Source organism: Brachyhypopomus gauderio, chromosome 2 (genome assembly GCF_052324685.1).
Source record: "Brachyhypopomus gauderio isolate BG-103 chromosome 2, BGAUD_0.2, whole genome shotgun sequence".
Classification (NCBI taxonomy): Eukaryota; Metazoa; Chordata; class Actinopteri; order Gymnotiformes; family Hypopomidae; genus Brachyhypopomus; species Brachyhypopomus gauderio.
In genome coordinates this window covers 6,522,538-6,542,277 of record NC_135212.1, presented here as the reverse complement: position 1 = coordinate 6,542,277, position 19,740 = coordinate 6,522,538, and the positions used below count along the sequence as shown (strand labels likewise).

The following is a 19,740-nucleotide window of genomic DNA, read 5'->3' as shown; positions in this document are numbered from 1 at the left end:
CAGCTGCCACAGTCTACCTTCTATTCACCTGTCCCCATTTCACCTGCCCCCTGAGGCAGCCCTCTCGTATCTAAAGTGCACTTCAGTTCCCATAATCCATGGCGCACACAGACTAGGAAATGACCATTTTCATGTCAAATGCTCCACTTTTTTTGTAGTTTTGTTGTTACAAGACCAGGTGTAAGCTGACCTTTCACCCCTGCCCTCCTGCTGCCCTCCACCTACCTGGCCTGGGGTGGAACACTCCACACAGGAACATCATGTCTAACGAACGTGTTCTTCTTCGAAAGTGGTTTTACGTGTGTGTGTGTGAAAGAATATTTTGTTAAGAGACAAAAGGTGTGTGTGTGTGTGTGTGTGTGTGTGTGTGTGTGTGTGTGTGTGTATGTGTGAGAGAGACAGGGAGAGATTGCGTAAGTGCGAGAGACACTCTGTTCCCACCTCTGAGGATGCCACATGCAGAAACTCTCAGCACCTTGCTGCACCCCTGAGCTTGCCTGTGAAAAGCACCTTACATAACTCTATCTGATGAGCAGCTGAGCCCTCACCGTTACCTCCTCCTTATCTCTCTCACACACACACACGCACACACACACACACGCACACAGCCGACACGTGCAAACAGATTCACTGTATGCAAGTCCGTGTATGAAAGCCCATTATTGTATAATTATCCTAAAAGGATAGTGAGCTGTAATTAGCTCCCTAGATGTGCTTGCTGGGTTGTCGTGGGGGGGGGGGTTAAACTCTAATACTTGTGTGTGAATTTGTGAGCAAGATGGCTGCTGGTTCATTTCCCCTGAATTAGTAATATCAGTTCTCGCCACTTTTTCCTGGTTAATATTTAACTGCCCCCATCTCTTTTCCCTTTCTCCCCCTCCGTCTCCCTCTCTCTCCCCCCTCTTCCCCTGTCTCTCCATCCCTCTCCCTCTCTCTCCTCCCCCCTTCCTCAGGAGAAGAATCTGGACTGGTTCCCGCGGATGCGGGCCATGTCCCTTGTGAGTAGTGAGGGGGAGAGTGAGCAGAATGAGATGCGTTCTCTGCAGGAGAAGCTCGACACCACTGTCACGCTGGTTGCCCAGCTTTCTGCTCAGCTGTCAGAGCTCAAAGAGCAGGTAAGGCCCGTCCCCCTGACCCCCCCGTCCCCCTGACCCTCCCCTGTCCCAACTCCAGTCACCCGTCCGCACATACGACTGTGGAGTGGCGGCCTGAGGTGGTCAGTCAAATGACTCGGTCACGTGCACCCATAGCGGAGCATGAAGTACAGCGTGCCCTTGGCGTGCTGTAGCATGCTAGCTTTAGCCGCTAGTGTGCTATCTTTAGTATGCTAGTTTTAATTATTAGTGTGCTAGATTTAGCAATTTAGTGTTCCACCTTTAGCAGTTAGCAAGCTAGCTTTTAACAGATAGCAAGGCCCACCCAATGTTCAGCAGGGATCTCAACCAGGACGGCTCAGTTCTGAGTCTGGTTCAGAACGTTCTGGTTCTCCCAGAACCCTGGACTATTCCATCATGAGCCAGGGTGTCATGTAATCCCTTACAAATAACCTTGGGCTTGTTCACGTGACCCCCATCTGAGAGAGTCACAACTGTGACTCTGCTCATATATTTCTACAATGGTTTATAAACAAACTGGAACAGCCTCTGCTTATTGTGATGTCGTAGCTTATATCATATTCATTCTCACTGCTGATTGGTTGATACACCAAAGTATAGCTCGTGATCATCTCATGCAGACTTTAGTCGTGAGCCGGCAATACAGTGGTCGTGTGATCATCTTTGATTTCCCATCAGCCCCTCTGATTTCTGACAGTCACATGTCAAGGCCTGCCTGTAATTCCCCTGGCCACTCTACATGTTAAGTAACTTATTAAAGCAGTTCCTCTGCTGGTGGCCAGGCCTAATTAAAGCAGCCCTCTCTCACACCTCTGCTCCAGTCCTGCTGAATTACAGCAGAGCCAGGAGGGCATTAGGGTGTGGGGAGTGTGTGTGGGGGGTAGTTGTAGCTGTGTGCCCTGCTTCACAGGCTCCACACAGGTGTTCATGGCCCTGGGGCCATTGCAGGTGGGTGCTGGAGCATGAGCACTTTGTGTTGTGTGCAGTGTAATGATCAATATGTTTCCATAATTTAGTACTCCTCACATAAACAGCAGTTACAGTATATTCCGATATCAAGGCTTTGCTGCACAAGTCCTGTCTACAAACTTCAAAGGCCTGAAGATCTAAAAGAAATTCTTGCCCTATATTCTATATTTCTGCTGCCTCTGAGGGCTCTGCCAATTGATGGAATGGCCTCTTTTTTCTCTCTCATTGTGCGTGTTTGTGTGCGTCTGTGTGTGTGTGCGCGCGCGTGTGTGTAGATGACAGAACAGAGGAAGAACAAGCAGAGGATGGGCTTTTTCTCTCCACAATTCAGCCAACATCTGGGTCCTACACACTAACAGAAGGCAAAACACACACATGCACACACACACACACACACACACACACACACACACACACACACACACACACGCACACCGGTAGCAGCACCGTTGTGCTGATCATCTCCTTCTTACTGCTCATTGCAGCTTATGTCACAACTTGTTTCTAGTGTTGAAGAGTGACATCACAACTTAAGTGATGTCACACTGTAAGAGTGATGTCACACCTGGAAAGTGATGTCACAGTCAGCCCTCTGATGCTGCAGTTCAGTGGAGGATTCTGACGCCTGTCCCTGCTGCTCAAACAGGGAGATTGGACAATGCACGTTGGACAGGCTTGCTGGACAGTTCTCCTTGCACAGTGTTCAAGCATTGGTCTTTTTGTCCAGTATTACTGTTTGCTCTGCCTCAGGCCCACAGATACTCCTGTTTCAAGAAGAATCGTTATGAAATTTTTTAATCACAAGTATTACACATTTTAAACTTGTTACATTTAATTGGAATCTTGCCCTGGACATAACCTGGAAGTGTGGCGTTAGTGGAGGGGAACATCTCTTTATATCTGGCTCAGGTGATGAACAGTGGGGAAACATCCTCAGATTCAAATCTGCTGCCTAAACTGTGCTTGGGTGCTTTGGACAGAAACTGCAGAACTGGAAGATCACTTATCATCTCACACCAGTGTCTCCTACTGATGGTAGATCCTTCCCAGATTTGTCAGCTGTTTTCATGTTTTTTACAGGTTTGCATTTAAAATTTTTTTTTTTTAGAAATCTACAACTATGCAAAATCACTGCACCTGATGTAACATTTTAATGTACAGAAAATAATAGATCAAACTATTTGTGATTAACGACTGGGTGAATGTACTTATGAAGTGTGTCTAAGTGTTAGATACTGCTACAGGTGAGAATTTCTACAAAACTTGCAATCTGTTAACAAAAGCGACATTTGTTATACTTAAAAATCTGAATGTGCTTTTAAGGGGAAAACTTACCGGATTACATGGAACGAAATTAAGTCTTACACCTTACTTTTTTTTTTCTCTGTGATTTTGCACAATTGGGAGCAATGTGAGCAGCTCTTCAAAATAAGGGCGTTGTGTTTCCAGCGAGTATTATATGTGCTCAAGATACTGTAATAAATACAAATATATACACATCATTAATTTCGTGTTTGACCAATGTGTTGACAACATACAGACACACACAAACACATGCGAAATCACATATAAAAACTGACCCATAGTTGCTATGTGACATTTACAACCCCCCCACCCCTGGTATTTATAGAGCTGTACTGTGCTTAGCATGAGACGGAGGTAAATTATTAACATCAGTATGCGTGTTGTGCCTGTTGATTTGGATGAACACGTCTGTGTATCCCAGGACAAATCAAATCATCAGAATCAACTAGTGATCGACTGATGTTTTCTCCCAGGAAAACACTTTACCCAGAGTCTCCATGTCTGTGGAGTACTTGCAAAATGGAGATGCATACAGCAACTTGTGGGGCTGCACCCACAGGCCTGGGAGCTTTAATATATGCTACGTGGTGTTTGTGTGAGTAGTGACCTGACTGCAGTTCAGAAATTGCATATTGGTACGTGAGAACCGTGACTGACTGTGCTGTCGCTGACGCTGGCTAAATTTAGCTTCTGAGCTTGTAGTGCTAACAGCTGCCATTAAGCGAGGGAAAGTCCAGCATTTCTAGAACACTCCGTCTGCTTGGCGGGTGGTGGGTGTCACCGCCAGCCAAGCCGACGGCCAGACTGCAGGTCTTCTTGTGACTGTGAAGTGGTGAAATTGTGAAGTGCTGAAATTGAGAAGTGCTGAAATTGGGCCATGAATGAGTGTGCAGTCCTGACATGCTCTCGACTGTTGTGCTGAATTTTGATGTCCAACTTGCTGGTTTGGTATTCAAAGCCCTATATATGTTCTCAGACACGTTTCATTAATTTCTGACATGATGTCAAAGGCTGCCCCCCCCCCCCCCCCTTCAACACTCGGACATGCATCTGCTAACTGAAATGTCAAATTACAACCCGCCGTAATTATGCCTGTGTTCTCAGTCGCAGCAAAAAAGGGGAAAAAAGAAAAACCTTGAGAAAAAACATAGCAACTCATAAACACCCCCCCCCCCCCCCCCAGACATGTGATGAGTCTGCATGTGACATGTGGCCTCATGCCGGCGGGATGAGGGGCAGATCAGTGGCATCACATGAGTGTTTCTACAGCTCTGTTTGGAACATGCCTGCAGGACACTCCCCCTCCCCCAACAACAACAACAACAACAAGCATGAGCTACTGTCTTTATTTATTTATTTACATTTTCTGCGTGTTCCCATTGGCTCTAATCAAAGCTAGCGGCAGTGAGGGTCAGTAAGATGGAGGAGAGGTTGTGTGAGGAACTGCAGAGTAGCCCCGCCCAGTCTGAGAGGCTCCGCCCAGTTTGAGTAGGGGTCCCAGATTTAATTAGTTGCAAAAATATTTCCTAGGATACATGAAGCATTCTGGAATGGGTTTTCAGTTGTGTCGTCAAACCACGCAACAACTGGTAATCCCGTCTCTGTTCCAACCCAGTGTGCACACCCCAAAGTTGGCACATAGCAGCTTTAAGGGGGAAGAAGGAGAATTAATTAAATTATGTTTTCATCATTTTCTTTCGGCTACATCTCCTAAACACTGTGAAAGGAGCCTACATTCTACCAGGGCTTGGAGAAATGGCCATTTCAGGAGAAAAGCCTGTAGACTCTGAGGAAAAGACTTATGTAAATGTCTTATTTTAGGAAAGGAAGTTTGAAGGAAAGATGAGTCATTTGAACAGGAATGGTGGGGGGGGGGGGGGGGTCTTTTCTTACCCCAAGGGTGGAGCACCTTTTCTGAGCACCGAGTGCTTCCTTTCAGACCTTGTCCACAGGGTTGAGGACATTGTCAAGCCTCAGAATCATAAGTGCAGTGAGTCTTTCGGGCCCCCTTCATATTTAATTATAATATTAATTTGTTTTGAATATACACTTCAGTTTTTTCACATGGAAAAATGTACGTTCAGTTTGAATTTAATATACAAAATACAAATATACAACAACCTGCATTCTTTATTGTAACCCTAGGTATAGTAATTCTAGTCCAATCAGTTTGAGGATGTCCATACAGTAGTGTGTAGCCTGTATGAGTACCCCCTCTGATCCCCCCTCCCTCTGTTGCCTGACACAGGCGATTGCTGTTTACTGGCTGTGTGAGTCAAGGCTTCAGACCACAGTCCTTCTGCTGGACGTACCTCACATCCCTGACTGCTCTGTGCGTGCGTGCATGCGTGCCCGCCCCATAACTATTCCTATCTGTGATTAGGTAGCTACGTGGCTTGAGTAGCTACTCTTCCAACCGCTAGCTAAGAGCGGCATGCTTCACCATCACCTGGATGAAACAACCTTTTAAATGCACCTTATTCAGCACAAAAGGATAAAAAAGTGAACATTTTGTAAGTAACGTGCATTTATGCACACCAGTGTGATGACTGGCCAGTATGTTCACCAAAACACCAATTATACAACAATAAAAACCGGCAGCTATTTAAAAACAAAATAAAAATAATAAAGTACTACTTTCCTACTCGATTACACATGGCAGTGTGGAAAAGCTTCGGTAATGATTAATATACCCTAAGAAAAAATTATTGGTTAACATGGCTTATTTAAGTATAAAACAAGTATGAATGCTTTTTTTGCTGAGAGGGTCCCGGTGCTGGCTTGACACTGAACCTCACTAATTAGAGATAGCGAGGACACTGAACCTTGCAAAGGTTGTCCGTCTGATACAGTTACACTGCTACGATAGAACGAACAGAAATCTCTCCCAGAATGTCGGGTCTGCTATTAAACAAATTCAGCTTGTTACACAAAAATATTTTCCTCGGCATTGGCACCATGGAAAAGGCCAGTATACATTTACATTAGTGGAAATATCTAATAGCCAATGTAGAAAAATAGAACAGCCCTAAGTGGGACAGCATATAATACTGTTGTAGCAAATAATACTAACGCACCCACAAGCCTTTGCAGCTATACTCCAGCACAGTTCTTGCTTGTTATTCAACAAGGGTGGGGACTGTGGTAAATGCCCACCTCTCCCTTTATGCTCGACACACCCTCATCCACATCGTATCGTTCTTACCCAGTACAGAATGTTCTTCTAATGCCTTCTGTTTGAGCCCTGGCCCCACCCCTGGGCCCCACCAGTCCCTCCCCTACACCTTGTGCCAGTGCTGGGTGGAGGGCGAGCCCATCTGCAGGCCGGCGAAGAAGACCTGGTAACGGTGCTTCCACAGGATGAAGGCCCCCAGCAAGCAGACGAAGGCCTGGACCAGGTTCAGCACCATCTGCAGAAGGTAGTAGAGCATCAGGGTGCTGGTGATGGCCGTGCAGTCCGTCACGCCGGCGTAGGTGAACAGGCGGCCCACCGGGTCCTGTGGCTGCAGTGTGCAGACGCAGTCCTGGCCCATGTCCCAGCACGTGAAGCCCACGATCAGGGAGTAGTGATGGCCCTGAAAGGCGATGACCAGGATGGAGATGACCAGCCCTACCGAACACAGGAGGAAGTACAGCACCTGGAAGGAAGGAGGGCAGGAAAGAAGATGTAATGGAGAGGACCGGGTCAGTGGTCCATTCAGCACTTCACACAGAAAGTTCCAAACAGCTGTGGATCACAGTATTATCTAAGAGTAGGACTCCATCTCCATGTAACTACCATTACTCGTCAATGTCAAGTTTTCTTCAAGGCTATGTTTGTAAACTCCATGAATCACCTTTCAAATGGCCACATTTGGGGGGGTGTTCTTGTGTTCCCAGTGACTCAAACGTTCAAGTGATGCTCTTACTGCAGACACTTTCATATTCTAAGGTCGTCATATTTATAAATATAAAGGCTAACGTGAAAAACGTATAGCTGAGATTTGTGCAGTCACGTTTTCTGCCACACCCCACCCATTCTCTCACTCACTCACCTTTACAACAAACTGCACGGAGGTGTTCTCATCTGGCAGGTAGGTGATGCCGTAGAGGACGAAACCCACTACAGACACGACACACAGCTGTGATGCAGAGGAGAGAGCTGCTTCAGTACACATCCTTGAACTGACCACCCCATATTACCATACTGAATACTACCATTCAAGCCAACTACACATGCAAAATTGTCCCAGATCTAGGACTTCAGTCTGTCTGTACAAACTTAACAATCATGTGCACCTCACAATCAGATGTTGAAAAAATGTGACCATTGTATTCCAAGTTATAAACACATGCCATCCTAGGAGATTGGCCTAATCTAATTTCCATGCTTCTTAAACGCTCTTCGTTTCTCTGTTTCTACCAGGCCTTCCGTGCTTGTAATCAGTATTGTGCAACTCAGCACTGCGTTGTCATCTGATAGTATAATCACTGCCTTTGCCAAACTGAATAGGTTTTTCCCCCTTCTAAGATAACACTCTCTGTGTCTGTCCGATTGGAGTCTTGTGACCAACGTGCAGTGTCTAATGTGATTGTTTTTTTCAGGTGCTTGAGGGGGAGAATCTTGGTGACCTCAGTGTTTTTCTACAGCAGCAGTGGTCTCGTGAGGCCTGAACTTGGGATATCACAGTATCCGGATTGACTCTGATGTGTTCTTGTGCTTCAGGAGTGTGTGTGTGTGTGTGTGTGTGTGTGTGTGTGTGTGTGTGTGTGTGTGTGTGTGTGTGAGTGAGAGAGCATGTGAGGCACATGGATCTTGCACTGTAATAAAAACATGGTTTAGTGTAACTGGCATCTTAAACTCTCACATGATAAACCAGTAAAAGCAAACGAAGTTAAACTGCTCCTACAGTGTTGGAGGACCAAGTAGAGGAATTGAAATGCCAGTGAATCTCAATGCTTGGTTTGGGGGAGCCGTGTTCAAGTGTCGATTAGCATTTTGTGTAGTTTAGAATTTGAACACAACCATCTTCAGTTTACTACATCTTTACTATACTGTATGTTTCTGTAAAGCACTTTGTAAAGCCTTAATTAAAATGCTGTGTAAATAAAGTGTAGTATTAAAGTGTAGATTAAAATTAGTATTTAATCCTTAGAAGATTGTTTATAAGCTCACAAAGCCACACAGTACACTCTAGTTTCAGAAACAGTTTTGCTAATTTTTTGCTGCTTCTTTCTGTGATAAAACGTTCTTGAACTGAAGCTCATGTCATATATTCTGGGTGGAGGTTCTCCTGTATGACACCAAATCATTTTACCTGAGCTCACATGACTTGAGCTCAACACAGATCATTAAAACAGGATCTGGGTAGTAGATAAAAGGGACATTTACACAGATACTGTGTAATGGTGGATTTAATAAATTCTTTTAAATGTCACACTTCCTTTTTGAAACAAGAGCTCAAATGAACAAATCTTCAAAGCTAACGTGTCCAGTTAAAACATTAACAGTATCCAGAATGCTGGTTGTCTGTGTGTGTGTGTGTTCTGATGATAATATTCAAGCAACTACACCAGTAAAGTGTAACTGTTGTTGCTAAACCGTGTAATTCATGCACACAGACGTGTTCGGCAGAGCTAGGTTCCGTGTGCGGGAAGAGTGGCTACAGGATTTGGAAGGCATGCAGGCCTCATGCTCGACCCAGGCAGTCCGAAGGCATGCTGGGAACTGAGGAAGAGGATGGCGGGGAGCGAGGGGAAGCGATTAGCCGATGCTTACGATGATGCCGGCCCAGTGCGGCGTCTCCCTGGCCAGCAGCGACGGGCTGATGGTGGTCATGAGGAAGGCCACCGCTGCCACCGCGACCCCGAGCAACAGCTGCAGCAGCGCTACCAGCAGCGGGAAGCGGCAGCCGCAGCACTTCCTGCCGTCCGGGGCGCGCGGGGCCGTCTGCTCCACCCCGCCGCCCCTCTCGCCTCCACCCGCGCGACTCTTCTGTGACCCCATGGTTCCTCAAACTCCACACCTCCTCCTCACAGCGGCTGACGGGACTCTCCTCGCTCCCTCTCTCTCTCTCTTTTCTGCTTCTCTATTCTTCTCCTCCTTCGGCTAGAGGCTGCTCCCCTTCCCTCAAACGCCCCTCTGTGCTGTCTGCCTCCCCCTGCTGAGCTGTCCTCTCCGCCGCGGCCGCTCCCCACCACACACCCCCCACCCTGCCAGCCCTGCGTGCTGCAGCTATTTGGAATCAGAGAAGGCTCTGAACTAATATGGAAAACATTTGGAGCGAAGCTGCCCGAGAGCCACATATAGAGCAGAACGCGGCGGAGTAGAGGGGGGGGGGCTGCGAGGGGGGACTCCAACACACGACAGTCACATCAACAACAGCAAGTCTCCTGGCCAGCCCAGCCAGGAAAACGGATCAGCACGGTGTGTGGGGACAAAGGCTGGCAGTAAAATCCCGTGTCACGGGCAAAAATGTGGGTGAACACATGACCGCTGCCAAGAAGTGCCAAACACAGTGTGCAGCCTCTTTATAACCACGCTGAAAGTGTCACATGATTCCCACGGTGAAGTAATGTGACCTGCAGGCATGTGAGCTTTGCAGTTAATCCTTTTGAATGTTATCAAAATACGGGAATAGACCGTTTCTATATTAAAAACAAGTTGATGTTTATGATGTATACATATTCTGTACATACATACACACACACACATTCAGGTTTTGTAGTTTTTTTTTACAAATAAGTTTGAAGTTATTTTGCAAATAAGCTATAAATAAAAGTATTTATTAAGGTACACTCAAGGGCTGGCAAACTACAGTTTCACCTCCGTTAGCTTGAGATATTAGGGTTGTTTAATTGATCTAAAATCACATTCTGATTCATGACTGAGAATGACTAGCACCTGTATTTGAAGCTTATAGCGTCTGGAGCTTCGTGTTGACGCACGTCCCGGATAATATCAGAATGGCTGTTCACACAAACACGTTGCGTCTTTACAGTAAAGTGATGCAGACGTTTTGTAACATTATGTAAATAACCGATGTGCGGACGTGCAGGGTTAAATTTACATAAACCAAAATAGCGTGTTTGATGTTTGGCAAAACATTTGCTGAAACACTTAATTAGAATGGCGTTACAAAAAGGGCTAATGTATTAGTCTGTGCCGGAACCTGTGCTCCAGGGTTGACTCCTTTTCTATTTTAAGGACTGCTTTAAAATTATTACATCCAGCTGTCAGTAGCCGAGATTGTATTGTACATTCTGTCTTGTGGTACCAGTCAGATATTTCGACTTCTGACTGTTCCGTGTCCTCATACTGGAAGTGTGAGTCTGCACTCGCACGAAACAAAAGTTTTATTGCACCAGAAGCCATAGTGCGCACGTGTTTGCGCACGCGGTGGAGATCCTGGCGGGCGCACCTCACGAGTGAACTTCATCGCTTCTCTAAATGTAGGCTTACTTTTCGCGGAAAATGTGATTGTCTAACAAACGTGACTTTGGTCCCAAAAGGTAGTCGCCTCAAATGCAGTGATCTGTAGAGGTTACTTGCAAGGACACGTTTTCAAGTTTTCGTTGGTGTCGGAATTTTAAAACCACACCAATATCTAAGATACCTGTTTACGAGTAGATATGCTGTATCGTCAGGAATGACGGACATTGTCCACTCTGATTGGTTGTCTAGGCTACAGGCGACTTCTGCCACTGCGCGAGGTCTTAAGTGCGTGTTAATCAGCAGGACTTTAGAGCTGCTGCAGTTCACACGTGAGTTAGGAGCCGTTCCGAGCGGTGGCGCGCGTGCGCTCTGCTTTCCGCACAAAGTGCTTGGCAAAGTGGCAACCCGCGCGAGGAGGGATCATTCTGAACCGCTGCACGACTGGACATACGCACTCCGCGCTCTCCTATCGCTTTCGCTGCTCTTGGAATTACAAACACACGTTTGACCAAAACAAAAAAAGTGCATGAAAGAAGGCGAAAAGTTATGGATGAACGAATATCGCGACTGCAGGACAGACCGTTCCTTGATCACGCAGATTTTTTGGGGTAATGCGCTCTTTAAATGAACACGACAGACACTCTGTTTTCAAATGCATGTTTGCCAAATGGTTGGATTTGCTGCTTAAGCATTGGGGCTTTGTTTTTTAGGGTCGAATATTCGTCTCTTTACATGTGCAAGTCAAAAAGAGGCATGAAGAGGGAGGAAGGAAAGGTAAGTGATGTATATGTAGATTACCGGAGCCTCCTCGCCTCGTGCTCGGTACAGCACGTTTGAATAACGCAGCCGTTTTGGCGTGTTTGCGTACTTCTGTTTTACATCTCACGTCGTTTTAATTGCATTTCTAAATCATCCTTTTGCCTTATTTTTTTACTAACCTTCTTCAAAATGCAGGACGCTTACAAGTTACCACACAGACTGATCGAAAAGAAGCGCAGAGACAGGATTAATGAATGTATCGGACAACTGAAAGACTTACTACCCGAACACCTTAAGTTAACGGTATAGAAATCCAAATTTGGTCATTGGTTGTACAAATTAGTCTCCTCTGTGAGACTGAGAAACTGTCTTTTAAAAGTTATGAAGTTTCTTGAGAATCTAAAACTTGTTTTCGATATCCTTCAGACGCTGGGTCATCTGGAAAAGGCGGTTGTTCTTGAGTTAACTTTGAAACACTTGAACGCCTTGACAGCTGTCACCGAGCAGCAGCACCAGAAGATAATCGCTTTGCAGAACGGTAAACCAGCTTCGTTAACTGGTAACTAAAACAGCTGGCCTGTCAGCAGGAATAACAGTAAACCATTACCAAATACGAATGATAGAATATAGATTTACCCTCAACGGAAAAGCTAAGAGTGTCTTGATATGACCATAATAAATCGGCACTAATATTGCATTTTCATATCCATATAACAGGGGATCGGTCCTTGAAGTCCTCCATCCAAGCGGACATAGACGCTTTTCACTCGGGCTTTCAAGCATGCGCCAAAGAGGTTCTGCAGTATCTGAACAAGGTTGAGAACTGGACGACCCGCGAGCAGAGGTGCACTCAGCTAATCAACCATTTGCACAAAGTTTCTGCACAGTTGCATCCAAGCGCGCGACTCATCCACCATCCCATATCCAGCGGCGACAGTCAGGACCGGGACGGTCCGAAAGACGGCCAAGCCAACTGTGTCCCTGTGATCCAAAGGACTCAGAACCCGGAGCCGAACGAAAACGATACAGACACCGACAGTGGATATGGAGGAGAAGCCGAGAAAAGCGAAGGAAAAGCAGACAAAGGCTGTGATCCAGGAAAAGTAGCGGGACCGAAGGGAGTTAAAATAAAACAGGAATTTGGGGACGAACGTATTGCCAAAAAGCCCAAAATGACCTGGGTAGGAAACGGTGCTTCAGGCACGGACCAGACAACACGACCAGACCTAGCGTTTATGAACTCCTTGATGGGAATGGCTGGCGTTGGACAACAGACTCCATTTTGCATGCCGTTTTACTTTATAAACCCCTCCGCGGCAGCGTCTTATATGCCTTTATTCGATAAGAGTAATTTGGAGAAGTTGGTGTGTCCTGCCGCGGCGCTGACCACCCCGTTTCCGTGGCTCTACCCCGGGATCCCCGCGCACGCGTCGTCTGCAGCGGCCACAGCGGCGGCTTTTCCCGCGGTGGTAGCAGATACCAGCTGTGGATTCGACACCGTCGCAGACGACAAAGACTCTCTTTCCCCAGATGCTGAGCTGTCCAGCTCGGCAGATGCGTCTTCTACTGCGAGTGGGGAGCAGAGCTCCTGCAGTGACAGCATTGGGGACCAAAGAATGGAGAACAGTGGTACATAGGCAAATGATCTGACCTTTTGCGCTCACTCGTTCGCTTGTAAAATTGCATACTTATGAATATGTTAATTTGTCATTGAGTATACTGTAGATTATAGTGTTTCTATAGATTCCCAGACAAAGCTGTTGTTTTATTTTTTATTCTTTTTTATTCTGAAATGTGCAAAACAGGGTCTCACAGTGGAGTTGGTCTTTATCTTCAGTGGGGAGACCGGGGGATGTGGTAACAGTCTCTTCCTTTTGTACACAATCCTTGAGATTGGGATGGAAGTTGATATTAATAAAAGTCTACATGTATGTCATGAGTGACTAGTCTTCAGAGAAATAATGTAATTTGATATTTTTCTTAGCAGAGGAAAGTTTGTTTAGTGCAATACTTGTTAATGCTCTATGAGCTATAAACTATTGCACCTCTTATAGCCGATTTGGAAACATTTTGGCATTTTGGATGTATTGTGTGACAATGACCTCAAGCAGGCAGGAGTGACTACTGCAGGATTTGTTAGAGAAACACTTTATTTTTGGTCTTCTGGATCTGCCCTTGATATTGAAGTTCTTATTTCATATTTTAATCTTCAGTGCTTGAAAGAGTTACTTAAATACCTCAACAAACATGAGTGTGTAGATTAGAGTTCATTTGTAGACAAGCTCCTCTGGTCTCCAGTGCCGTGGACTCAACCTTCTCCGTTTGGATTGGGATAGTTTTTGTTTTTAATCACACAAAACTTTTAACAATCTTCTGACTTTCTGTTACAACAGCCCCCTCCCCCTCCCCCTCCCATTTAATCTTTGTAACTTTTTTAGTAAGGTGCAAACTCCCAGTTGGAACAGCGGGGTTTACTGTGGGCTTCACTGCTATGGATCCTCTCAAAGTCCTCTGCAAAGATTTTGTGTATTTTTACCATCTCTTTAGAATTTCACTTCAGGCCTATTTTCTAGAAACAGTACGACCAATGTTGGACTAACTCATACTGTCCACATCTGCGGGAAATCTCCTTTGTTCTAGAACTCAAGAGGTTTCTGGAGAGCAAGTAAATCTCTGTTAGCACCTTACAGAACTCTGATCTTGAATGTATTCTGTGTTTTTTGGTAGATATGGACGTTGATGTAAATATTCTGATAAATGTAGGTCTTTAATCTGCAAGTGCACTTGCCCATGCCTTTCTGCCCCTCTCAGACACCCCTCCTGCGTTTCTAACACCATACCCTTCCTGTTCCTACTGTAATATATATTTTCTTAAAGAAATCCTCCTAACTAAAGTCTTGGACTAAATGTATCTTGGGTCGATGTATATTACAAGATAATAGTCTCCTCTGTAGTGACACATTGCAGCAGAAATCTTCTGGAAGCTGATTGTGTCAGAGACACGGAGCACATGCTTTAGTCCATCTAGAAAGGCTTTTATGATTTCAGTAGTAGTCAAGCTAAGCAAATTAAAACACTTTATATAGTACTGCTATAGCCCTCCATGATGTCGTAAGAGCCCTGATCAGGAGTCATCGCAGGTACCCAAACACATTGTTAGTATTTCACCAACAAAGGCTTACAAAATGTAACAGATGCACATACACATACCTTCGCTGTGTACTCTGGTACTGATCTCAGAACTGCACCCTGTTGCTTTCAAATATCAACACATGCACTTGAAAATACAGTGTGTACATTTACCACGGTCACTGGTATTGATCTCAGAACTGCTCCTCTGGCACTATTTTTGCTGTTTATTATTATGACTTAATAAAAGACGGTGTAGCACGCATAGGTGCACATGAATTTGGGACTTCAGAAGTGGAAGAGAGAACCTGAGATTTTACTACAAAAAACAAATGTGAGATGGACAGTATCCAGTGACTACAGGACCTGAGTGGGTGCTGTTTTAAGGGGGTTGTGTCCTTTAACACGTTCCCTTTACTTTTGCGTATAACCCTTCATAGACCCATCATAGACCCCTGTAAGCTTCTTTGCCTCAACTGTCTTTTTGCCTAATTGGCGGCATGTGTGTGTAAATAGGTTGTGAATATGCTAAATGTCTAATGTTGATGTTGTAGAAAAAAATCTGGGTTTTATAAAGGATTAAAACTGAGCGCCCGACGCTCATTTCAGTAATGCTTGACACTATTTGCTGTTCTAAATTATTGCCGCACAATTGTCAAATAAACTTCAGCTCAAAAGACTCAAAAGACTGCCTGGTGTTTCTTTACTGAAGGATGCTGTCCATGACCCAAACACAGCAACCCATAACATTTTCATTTGATCCCTTCGTGCCTCTGTGTTATACACTTCACACTAAAGACCTCCGGACTTCATTCAGTGTGAACACTCCCTGATTTAGTGTTTATACACTCCTCCTTCTTCACTTCCCTTCTGGAACAGGTCCCGATGTCCCAGAATTCATTGTGATCACAGCAACTGTAGGACGGGTGTCCAAAGGGATCACCTGAGGACTGAGTGTCCAAGAACACAGCGCTCAGCAGTCCCGGAGTCCCAGTGAGGTCCAAGCACGGTACACTGGGTGTGCCTGAATCACACATCAAACTCCGGTGCTCCTAAAGACCAGACTTATGTTTGGATCAAGGACACCCAGCAATACAAAACCAGCAGCATTCTATGACCTGTTCCTGTCCCTGTCTACAGGTCCACGACCCCCATCATCCGGGATGGTTAACAGCGGTGAGTGTGGGCATGTTGATGTGCCTCGTTCTTATCTGAGGGACAACCCAGCTGATCAGCTGACCTAAAGGTGACATATTTGGAGGGTACAGTGAGCCGGTGTTCAGCCGTTGTCATGTGAAAGACGACGAAGCTTCTCGCTGCAGGGGCAAAACAGCCTAACATCAATTATGCAATGGCAGTTGATTCAGGGTACTTTATAACTTCCACAAAATGTTTATCTCTGAATTGCAGTAAATACACATGGATGATATTGGCTGAAAAGCCTGTTAAACTAGATAAATGCAGTGTGATACCATTCCCAGTAGAAAATCGTGTTCATCTCCTTAATCCTCTTATAACTACAAATATTTTCCCAGCGTTGTGTCACCCAGACTCTCCTTGGCGTGTCTGCGGATATGCTTACGTTAAAGGTGTGGTGAATTTTGTTTTTTCCTGTGCTGGTATTCCATTCCCCCAGCTGAGAGGCCTTCATGGGTAGTGTTTGTGTTGTTGTTGATGTGTTTTTTTTTTTGCTTTTTATGTACATTTAATTCTAAATCTAGTCATCTTGTTTTCACAGAGGAAGGTCTTTGAAACTTTTCTTTTACCTACTCTGATTTTATTCTTACTCTGCCTTAAGATGTCTGGTCATTTTTTCAGGAAAACAAGATGACAAAGATGTCCATTGTCACACATGAGAACTCAAACTTGAAGTTTGTTTTCCCCACTTCATTACCTACAGTAGATCTCCATCTAGTGGCCATAGTGAAGAAACACACAAAACAGCAACCAATATTAGCACGCTACCAGAGGGGAGCGCGCTTGAGCAAGGGTTTCATTATGGTACGGAACATGGTGGTAAATACTGTATTTTAATGTCTTTGATGTGACAACTCCAGAAATGCTGCATTCACTCCTGGTTTCACCCCAAAACACCATCAGTAGTGAGAGACAAACTCCACCCCAGAACACCATCAGTAGTGAGAAATAAACTCCACCCCACAACACCATCAGTAGTGAGAGATAAGCTCCACCCAAGAACATGAGTAGTGAGAGATAAACTCCACCCCAGAACACCATCAGTAGTGAGAGATAAACTCCACCCCAGAACACCATCAGTAGTGAGAGATAAACTCCACCCAAGAACACCATCAGTAGTGAGATATAAACTCCACCCCACAACACCATAAGTAGTTAGAAATAAATTCCACCCCACAACACCATCAGTAGTTAGAGATAAACTCCACCCCAGAACACCATCAGGAGTGAGAGATAAACTCCACCCCAGAACACCATCAGGAGTGAGAGATAAACTCCACCCCAGAACACCATCATTAGTAAGAGATAAGCTCCACCCCACATCACCATCAGTAGTGAGAGATAAACTCCACCCCAGAACACCATCAGTAGTCAGAGATAAACTCCACCCCACAACACCATCAGTAGTGAGAGATAAACTCCAGTCCAGAACACCACTAGCCAGCACCTAGAGATCAATTGCATGTAAATGGACTCCTGATACAAGTCAGATCACTCTTGCATTAATATGGTGTTATAAGGCCATTAAAATTAAAACAATATTGAAAAGTACCAGCAGACTGTGTGCTGAGTGTGGTGCAGACTGCTGAAACAGATGGGCACAGAAGGCTTGTGAGCATTTTACGTCATATACATGAAGACTACATAATTACATTTATATAATTTAAAAAATCTTACTTAGTAGTTTTTATGTAGTTTTTATTTATTTTGTGACGCTAGTAGGATGTTGAGTGTGTGCTATATGTATGTTTGTTAATATTAATATCACAGGATGGAAACTTCAGTGGATGAGAGTACAGCCTTCCAGAAGAATGACCTCACTTTGTATGTCAGAGGCCTGACGTCTATTATAGACATTGTGTGATGTCTATTACGTGCAGAGGTGTGTAGAGTATTCAACAATTTTACTCAAGTAAAAGTACAGTTACTTGAACCAAATGTTACTCAAGTAAAAGTAAAAGTATGCATCCCAAAAATTTACTTGAGTAAAAGTTAAAAAGTACTTTGATTAAAAGCTGCTCAAGTAGTGAGTAAATGCATGAGTACTGTCTTGTGTCAGTAAATTACATCATAGGAAATTGAATTACTGGAAACAATGACTTTTAATGATAAAAATAATTTATTATAAATAAATATTATATATATAAATTATTTATTATAAATAATATGTATTTTAGTTTGTTCCTAATTATTAGGCCTGTGTAACTTTAATGTGTTCCACAAAGGCACTAACTGATGAGACTGTCAGCCAATACGTGTAGCTACAACTTGACACCAACTGAATCAGTTTGTGGGTCATTCCAGGATTTTGGTACATTTCCTGTCCCACCACTTAAATTTCAAATGTACATATCCAAAATATCTAAATGACTATTTTTTTAAACATTGTACTTGTTATAAGACAAATTGTAAAATTTGGTGGAAAAATAAGTGCCTTAGATATTATTCAAAAGACCGAATACCTTTGAACCACCTCAAAAAATGGCCATTTTCTCTTGTCCCACACATTGGGTGACCAACTCCTTTGCCAAATTTAACAATTAAAATAAGCTCTAAATAAATTACTTCCTCTTGTATATTGTTGAAATGCATCTCCTTTACTTATGAAAACAACTTATTTGGTCTACATTGTATTGCATGTCACAGTTTTTACACTATTAAGTTGTGTCCCACAACATGCGCGCAACCCTGTTACCATAAGGAATTTTATCTGGCAGAGAAAGGGTTAAAAATATTTGTGTACTAGCACAAAGGAATTTGCATCACAAGGACATTTCCTGCCCACATGGCAAGAAAAATGGTAAGTGCTCTAACAATTTTCAATGTTTTTTTTCCAAATATGTTTGTCCAAGTTGTGTGTGTCACTCAGTGAATCCAACCCTGTTCCTCATATTGTAAGACTAATATTGAGTAGAGTCAAAATTTACTTTATATACTTATATAACCATATTTGTCCTTGATCTTGTATACATAGCTAAATTTTACAGTGAGCATCTGTTCCTGGGGTGGACCACAACTTAGCCTAAATTTGCAACCCTGTTAGTCGCAACCCTGTTACTGCATACCAATTTACTGCACACCAATCTAATAAAGAAAAAAACTTCTTCCATATCTGAGATTGACGAATCAAACTTTTTGATAGTTTATAACCTGTAGATTATAAATATATGATTTAAAATGATCAAATTGAAGATCAAATTTTCAGAAGTTACCACCCCTGAAATGTACCAAAATCCTGGAATGACCCTTGTAGCAGACTTAATCATCATATATTGCTAGTGTATACACTCACAGAGTTTGAACTGGTTTTTAGTATTGCACTGCGTTACATTTAATAATTACATCACACAAACGTATACCTCAGAGATATAGCATTACACAAAATTATACATACAGCAAACTTATCGCATCGTGTTTCCTCATATTTGATGTTGAGTTCTTGTAGGCTGAAATGTCCACACGTTTGCAGACACAATTGGCAGCGCCAAGGTTGCCAACACGCATTTGGCTGTATTCACACGCTTACACGCCACACATCCGATTTCTCACGCCGAAAAAAATCTAGTTTATTTACCTCTGATCCACATCTATGATTCAATGAGTTACTAGTTCGCTCTGGCGCCAACCACTGGTGATCGATCGATCGCGATATAATACTTAAATTTGTGCCCATTTTACACCCCCCCCCCCCCCCACGTCAACAATTTACGTTCACCACCCAAACCCCCACCCCCCACCCCGGTTTAAATATCACTAAAAGTGATCTTGAAAACTTGGCAACCCTGCAGCGCATTATATAGCCGTCCTTTTTACACGTTTGTAATGTAAACATTGGCTGTAAGTGAGGTCAGG

General features: G+C 44.0%; 3 protein-coding genes across 7 annotated transcripts in view; 2 read left to right on the top strand and 1 right to left on the bottom strand.

Moving 5' to 3' along the window:
* Positions 1–3,586, top strand: part of itpr2 (inositol 1,4,5-trisphosphate receptor, type 2) — a 59,387-nt gene extending 55,801 nt beyond the window's left edge. For all 4 annotated transcript variants that reach the window (XM_076984765.1, XM_076984761.1, XM_076984754.1 and 1 more), the window contains exons 56-57: positions 954–1,115; positions 2,360–3,586. In XM_076984765.1, the coding sequence (XP_076840880.1) occupies positions 954–1,115; positions 2,360–2,440 (243 nt within the window). In that variant the 3' untranslated portion in view covers positions 2,441–3,586. The remainder of the gene's footprint in view (positions 1–953; positions 1,116–2,359) is intronic.
* Positions 3,587–4,719: 1,133 nt separating this feature from the next.
* sspn (sarcospan (Kras oncogene-associated gene)) lies at positions 4,720–9,655 on the bottom strand. The gene is made up of 3 exons (XM_076984737.1): positions 9,148–9,655; positions 7,424–7,510; positions 4,720–7,027 (listed from the first exon to the last, which is right to left on the bottom strand). Exons 1-3 carry the CDS (start codon positions 9,373–9,375, stop codon positions 6,668–6,670), a joined length of 675 nt encoding a protein of 224 aa, XP_076840852.1. The 5' UTR covers positions 9,376–9,655; the 3' UTR covers positions 4,720–6,667.
* A 1,148-nt stretch (positions 9,656–10,803) lies between these two features.
* On the top strand, positions 10,804–13,498 carry bhlhe41 (basic helix-loop-helix family, member e41). Of its 2 annotated transcripts, none has more exons than XM_076984723.1 (5): positions 10,804–11,411; positions 11,514–11,577; positions 11,758–11,865; positions 11,989–12,121; positions 12,280–13,498. In XM_076984723.1, exons 1-5 carry the CDS (start codon positions 11,350–11,352, stop codon positions 13,197–13,199), a joined length of 1,287 nt encoding a protein of 428 aa, XP_076840838.1. In that variant the 5' UTR covers positions 10,804–11,349; the 3' UTR covers positions 13,200–13,498. The 2 variants fall into 2 exon arrangements, with proteins under 2 accessions (XP_076840838.1, XP_076840843.1); XM_076984728.1 differs by having other exon boundaries at positions 10,810–11,411; positions 11,989–12,100.
* Positions 13,499–19,740: the final 6,242 nt, after the last annotated feature.